Genomic DNA, 6987 nt, shown 5'->3' with positions numbered 1-6987 from the left:
GGGTAAAGATGTTTAAACATACATTAAAAATTCAGCCATTACTGGGCATGGTGGGTCACACCTGTAATTCCAGCACTTTGGGAGGCCAAGGTGGACGGGTCATTTGAGGTCAGAAGTTGAGACCAGCCTGGCCAACATGTTGATATCCTGTCTCTACTAAAAATACAAAAATTAGCCAGGCATGTTGGGGCACGCCTTTAATCCCAACTACTTAGGAGGCTGAAGCAGGAGAATCACTTGAACTCAGGAGGTGGAGGTTGTGGTGAGCTAAGACTGCACCACTGCACTCCAGCCTGGGCAATAGAGTTAGACTTTGTCTCAAGAAAAAAAAGAAAGAAAGAAGAACATCAGCCATTATAACAGATAACTGGATAAAAGAGAAATGAGTTAATTTAAATTTGAGAAGTGCTTGAAATGGACAGTATAGTTATACATGCATATGCAAAGTAATTATATAGAATATATAAATACTGAAAACTCTAGATGTTATATCTGGGCAAAAACTTAGTATTTTTAGTGAAAGAGAACCTCTGAACAACTATGGAAACATCTCTCACCAAGTAGAAATGGTTTCTAACAAATGTGTAACTTTACTCTTGCAGGCCAAAGAGTGTGGTCAGATGCAAAATAAGTGGCTGATGATAAACATTCAAAATGTGCAAGACTTTGCCTGTCAGTGCCTCAACCGCGACGTGTGGAGCAATGAAGCTGTGAAGAATATTATCCGGGAACATTTCATTTTCTGGCAGGTGAGAAGGAGAGTTAATCAGAATTTTTGTAGAATCTTACTTTTGTAGTGTGGGATGTTGAGGGAAAGGAATTGGGTTATAATGAATTAAGACATTTAAAAAAAGGTAAAACCGGCTGGGGGCAGGAGCTTACGCCTGTAATCCCAGCACTTTGGGAGGCTTAGGCCGGCGGATCACCTGAGGTCAGGAGTTCAAGACCAGCCTGGCCAACATGGTGAAACCCCATCTCTACTAAAAATACAAAAAATTAGCCGAGCGTGGTGGCGGGCACCTATAATCCCAGCTACTCGAGAGGCTGAGGCAGGAGAATCACTTGAATCCAGGTAGCGGAGATTTCAGTGAGGCAAGATTGTACCATTACACTCCAGCCTGGGCAACAGAGCGAGACTCTGTCTCAAAACAACACAAAACAAAACAAACAAACTGTACTGTTCAGTAGAAATATAATGTAAGCTATACACATAATTTAAATTTTTCCAGTAGCCAAGTTAAAAAAGATTAATCAAAATAGGCAAAATTAATTTAAATAATATATTTGGTTAAATCAATATACCTGTATAACTAATAAAAAAATAATGAGATGATTTGCTTTTATTTGGTGTTAAGTCTTCAAGATATGGTTTGTATTTATACTTACATCCCTTCTCTATTTGGAGCAGCCAAATTTCAGGTGCTTCAGTAGCCACTTCTGGGTAGTGGTTGCTGTATGAGACAGTGCAGTTATAGAAGATCTTGAGGTCATTGGAGGCATTTGGCTAAGACTTAGATTTTAGCGTGGATTTGATACTTTTTAATTCTGTGTTCTTAGACATGTCACTTTAGTCTTCCTAGCTAATGAGATAAGGTTAGAGACCTTTCATTTTTCCCCTACTGTGAGACAAGGTTTTGCTCTGTCACCCAGGCTGCAATGCAGTGGCATGAACATGGCTTAGCCTTGACTTCCTGGGCTCAAATGATCTTCCCACCTCAGTTTCTTGAGTAGTTGGGACCACAAACATGCACCACCATGCCCATATAATGGTTCCTTTTTTTTTTTTTTTTTTTGTAGAGATGGGGTCCTGCCAAATTGCCCAGGCTCGTCTCGAACTCCTGGGCCCAAGCCATCTGCTTCCCTTGGCTTCCCAAAGTGCTGGGATTACAAGCATGAATCACCGTGCCAGCTCAGTTTTTTTATTTTGTGAGAAATAAAAACTTACAAATGAACTTAATTTTTTCCCCTACTGTAAGATGTGCTATTAATGTTATTAATTTGCCTGTTTATATTTTACAGGCCCCTAAATTTAATGTAATTTTAATGGTAAAATTCCTTGTATTTTATTCAACAAATGTTGATCGAGCAGCTCATTGCTTAACACAGTGCTGGACTCTGGAGCTTATAATCCTTTTTTCTTTCTTTCTTTCTTTTCTTTTTTTTTTTTTTTTTTTTAAATAAATAGGGTCTTGCTCTGTCACCCAGGCTGGAATACAGTGGTACAGTCATAGCTCACTGCAGCCTCTAACCCCTATAGGCTCAAGGGATCTTCCCACCTCAGTCTCCTGAGTTGCTGGGACTATAGGTGCACACCATTAAACCTGGCTAATTTAAAAACAAAAACAAAAACAAATTTCTTGTAGAGAAGGGGTCTTGCTATGTTGCCCAGGCTGGTCTCAAACTCCTGTCCTCAAGCTGTCCTCTGCCTCTGCCCCACAAAGTGCTAGGGTTATAGGTGCGAGTCACCATGCAGAGCCATAATCTTTTTTTTTTTTTTTTTTTGAGACAGAGTCTTGCATTGTTGCTGGGCTAGAGTGCAGTGCCGCGATCTCGGCTCGCTGCAGTCTCTGTCTTCCAGGTTCAAGCAATTCCCCTGCCTCAGTCTCCCAAGTAGCTGGGAATACAGGCACACATCACCATGCCCAGCTGATTTTTTGTATTTTAGTAGAGATGGGGGTTTCACCATGTTGGCCAGGATGGTCTCGATCTCCTGACCTTGTGATCCACTCGCTTCGGCCTCCCTAAGTGCTGGGATTACAGGCGTGAGCCGCCACGACCGACCCATAATCTTCATACGTTGTGATTTATTAAGATGTATATGGTTGAGAGTTATGAATGACATAGGTTGACAGATAACTTGAGTGGGAAGAATACCTCATCTGAACTGGGAAAGGAAGAGGAATGGATTGATATGTTTATGATAAATTCCCAGAGGGTGCTGAAAGTAGAAAGTTGAAGGAGTTCAAACCAGATGACCTTCATTATCTCTTTAGTGTAGGAGTGAGATCTTAATACATACGCCAGAGGTATATTTGGAGAGCTAATTGATGTTGGTATATAACAAGGTTATAGTTGGTTCTTTTCTTAGAGGCTGACTTTTTTTTTTATATCAATGATTTAACAGGTGTATCATGACAGTGAGGAAGGTCAGAGATACATACAGTTTTATAAGTTAGGGGATTTCCCCTATGTTTCCATATTGGACCCACGGACAGGTAAGGTTTATATCAGCATGCAACTTTTAACCTATCACTTGTCTTTCGGTTATCTCAATTGATCTTTAATATTTGACTGGATCTGTTTTCAGAATTATAGTAATTTAGGTGAAGGTTTCCTGTTTTTTTTCCCCTTTATAATTATTTAAACATCTATTGATGTATGTAGTTAAGACATCTTTTTCTGGCAACATTGGGAGATGGTAGTATTTTTTTTTTTTTTTTTTGAGACGGAGTCTCGCTCTGTCACCCAGGCTGGAGTGCAGTGGCACTATCTCGGCTCACTGCAAGCTCCGCCTCCCAGATTTATGCCATTCTCCTGCCTCAGCCTCCCGAGTAGCTGGGACTGCAGGCGCCCGCCACCTCGCCCGGCTAGTTTTTTGTATTTTTTTTAGTAGAAACGGGGTTTCACCATATTAGCCAGGATGGTCTCAATCTCCTGACCTCATGATCCACCCGTCTCGGCCTCCCAAAGTGCTGGGATTACAGGCTTGAGCCACCGTGCCCGGCCTCAAGTTTTTTTAATCATTAAAATGTTAAGATTGCCCAGATACTGGTTGTGATCCCACCCAAGAAGCAGAGGGTGGAGCTGGTTTTATTAATTGATTGTGTTTTATATAATATTGCTTTCTCTGAATCTCTTCTTCCTAAATGGCAGTAAGTGATAGCAGCAGATAAGAAAGTTGCTCTATTATGATGGGTGGGAATCCACCTCTTGAGCTCAACTGATCCTTGCACCTCAGCCTCCTAAGTAGCTGGGACCACAGATGTGCATCACCATGCCAGCTAAGTTTTTAAATTTTTGTAGAGACGGAGGTCTCCAAATGTTGTATAATTGATGTGACTTCTAGGTTATGAAGACACTATATAGCATAAGCCGGTGGAGAGGATGTGTCTTTACAGTACACTTTAATTATGCATATGCTGAAAGAGATACTTAATGAGAACATTCAGAAAGATTATAGATATTATATTTATATATCCTGGTTTTTAATCTTTAGGTCAGAAGCTAGTAGAATGGCACCAGTTAGATGTATCTTCTTTCTTGGACCAAGTGACGGGATTTCTGGGTGAACATGGACAACTGGATGGACTTTCTAGCAGTCCCCCCAAAAAATGTGCCCGTTCAGTAAGTATAATTAGGAGGTGGTGATGGGAAAATAAATGTAATTGGTCATAAGCATCTTACATAAAATGTTTGATGTTAAGATGGTAACGATAATCGAACTATTGGACAACTGTCACTTGTGGCTATAGCATCTTAGATATCCTCCTCATATTTTGATAATTTCCCACTTGAGAGTTCCATCTTCTTGGTGAAGTCATGATACTCATACTCCTCCCAGTCTGTCTTGCAGCTAGAGTGCAGGCAGATGCCCCCAGATCTGGATTTAGAAGGAAACAATGTGAATAGGTTGAGCAGGAGGACTGATCTGGCAAGCCTAGTGGTAGAGGGATCTACTTCCTTAGGGACAGCTCTGGGAGGGCTTCTGATATTCAGGTCTAAACAGCAGTGAAAGTGGTGGGTTTTTTGTGTGTTTTGTTTTTTGTTCTGGAGATGGGATCTTGCTGTTTTGCCCAGGCTGTCCTGGAACTCTTGGGCTGAAGCAGTCTTCTCACCTCAACTGCCCAAGTAGCTAGGACTATAGGTACATGCCACCAGAGCCGGCCGGAAGTGGTGTTTGTCGTTTTTGTTGGAACAACTCTCGTGGTATAGTTGAGCGTTATTATTGGTTAATATAGTTTTAGGGCCTGGCTCTCTGTCCCTCCTAGAATTTATTTCTATACTTAATTTCTAGAATATACTATTACTAGGTAGACATGTTTGATAATTGGTATCAAGATGAGTTGCAAATAAGAGACTGAACTTGCAAAGATACAGCAATCTCACATAGGTTTTCATGGCTATTTGGGTTTGATAGCTGTAGGGATAAAAATAGTTTTGTTTTATTGGGTTTTTTTTTTTTTCCTTTTTTTGAGCCGGGGTCTTGTTCTGTCACTAGGGCTAAAGGGCAGTGGTGTGATCTTGACTCACTGCAACCTCCGCCTTCTGGGTTCAAGAGATTCTCCTGTCTTGGCCTCCCAAGTAGCTGGGATTACAGACATGCACCACCACATCCGGCTAATTTTTGTATTTTTAGTAGAGACGGGGTTTCGCCTTGTTGGCCAGGCTGGTCTCGAACTCCTGACTTCAAGTAATCTGCCTTCCTCGGCCTCCCAAAGTGCTGGGATTACAGGCATGAGCCAGCTCACCTGGCCTGTGTTTTTCTTTAGACAGGATCTTGTTCCATTTCTCAAGCTGCAGTGCAGTGGTGTGATTATGGCTCACTATAGCCTCCATCTCTTGGGCTCAAGCGATCCTTCCACCTCAGCCTCCTAAGTAGCTGGGACCACAGATGTGCATCACCATGCCAGCTAAGTTTTTAAATTTTTGTAGAGACGGAGGTCTCCATATGTTGTCCAGGCTGGCCTCAAACTAGCCTCAAGCAGTCCTCCTGCCTCAGCCTCCCAAAGTGTTGGGATTCTGGGCATGAGCACCACACCCAGCAAAATTTTTATTGTGTTGTGTTGTGTCGTACTATATTGTATTGTATTGTATTGTATTTTTTGAGATGTGGTCTCACACTGTTGCCCAGGCTGGACTGCAATGGCATAATATTAACTCACTGTAGTCCTTGCAACCTTGAGAGAACATGGGAAAAAAAAAAACTTGGCTAGCCTTGAACTCCTGGGCTCAGTCGATCTTCTTGCCTCCGCCTCCTGAGTAGCTAGGACTACGGGTGTGCACCATCTTGCCTGGCTAATTTTTTATTTTTGTGGAGGCAGGGTCTCGCTGTGTTGCTCAGCCTGATCTCAAACTCCTAAGCTAAAGCCATTCTCCTGCCTTGGCCTCCCAAAGTGCTGGCATTATAAGCATGAACCACCATACCATGCCCAGCCTAAAAACAGTTTTAGAAGATGTGAGGAACACTTCCTTCAGTTACCACCTACAATAAAGTGCCTATTTAAGGAAAAGCCCTAAGGGGTAGTATAGAAATTTTGTTGGCTTCAGGCAGTCCTGCTTGATTTACAGTTTTTTGGGAGCTTTTTTGTTGTTGTTTCGTCTCTTCCATGGAATGCTTCTTAATGTCGTGTTCTGCTTTTGGTATCATGTTAATGCTGACCTCACAATCAACTGAGAAGTGTTTCTTCTTCTGTTTTCTGCAGTAGTGTCTGTAGAATTGTTATTATTTTTTCCTTAATGTTTGATGATATTTACCAGTGAAGCTACATGGGCCTAGAGGTTTTTTTGGTGGAAAGTTTTAAACTACAAATTCAGTCTTATTGGTGGATACCTGACTACTTGGTTATCTGTTTCTTTTTGGATAAGCTTTAGCAAGCTATATCTTTCTAGGGATTTGTTCCTTTTCCTATATTGACGAGTTCATTATAGTCCCTGTGATGCCATTAATGACTATAGAGATTATAGTTGTCCCCTCTCTTAATTCTATTTTTGGTAATTTGTAGCTTCCCTTTTTTCCCCGACAGTCTGGCTAGAGGCTTGGTAGTTTTATTGATCTCAGGGAACCAGCGGGGGTGTGGCATGTGCCTGTAGTCCCATCTGCTTGGCAGGAATATTGCTTGAGCCCAGGAGTTCAGGAATGTGCTGTGCTATGATCATGCCTGTGAGTAGTGACTGCACTCCAGTCTTTGGGCAGCAGTAAGACTCTGTCTCTTAAAAAAAAAAAAAACAACAACTGCCTTTGGGATTTTGGTGGTGTTTTTGTTTTTT

The 6987-nt window shown here is 41.7% G+C and overlaps 1 protein-coding gene across 2 annotated transcripts in view; it reads left to right on the top strand.

The window, feature by feature from the left end:
- The window catches only part of UBXN7 (UBX domain protein 7), an 89872-nt gene that overhangs the window by 70008 nt on the left and 12877 nt on the right, over window positions 1-6987 (top strand). For both annotated transcript variants that reach the window (XM_011961172.1, XM_011961170.1), the window contains 3 exons: window positions 603-749; window positions 3125-3215; window positions 4217-4344. In XM_011961172.1, the coding sequence (XP_011816562.1) occupies window positions 603-749; window positions 3125-3215; window positions 4217-4344 (366 nt within the window). The remainder of the gene's footprint in view (window positions 1-602; window positions 750-3124; window positions 3216-4216; window positions 4345-6987) is intronic.

The sequence above is a fragment of the Colobus angolensis genome, unplaced genomic scaffold (assembly GCF_000951035.1).
Source record: "Colobus angolensis palliatus isolate OR3802 unplaced genomic scaffold, Cang.pa_1.0 Scaffold54, whole genome shotgun sequence".
NCBI lineage: Eukaryota > Metazoa > Chordata > Mammalia > Primates > Cercopithecidae > Colobus > Colobus angolensis.
Note: the sequence above shows the minus strand (reverse complement) of the source record. Positions and strands in the feature narration are given on the sequence as shown.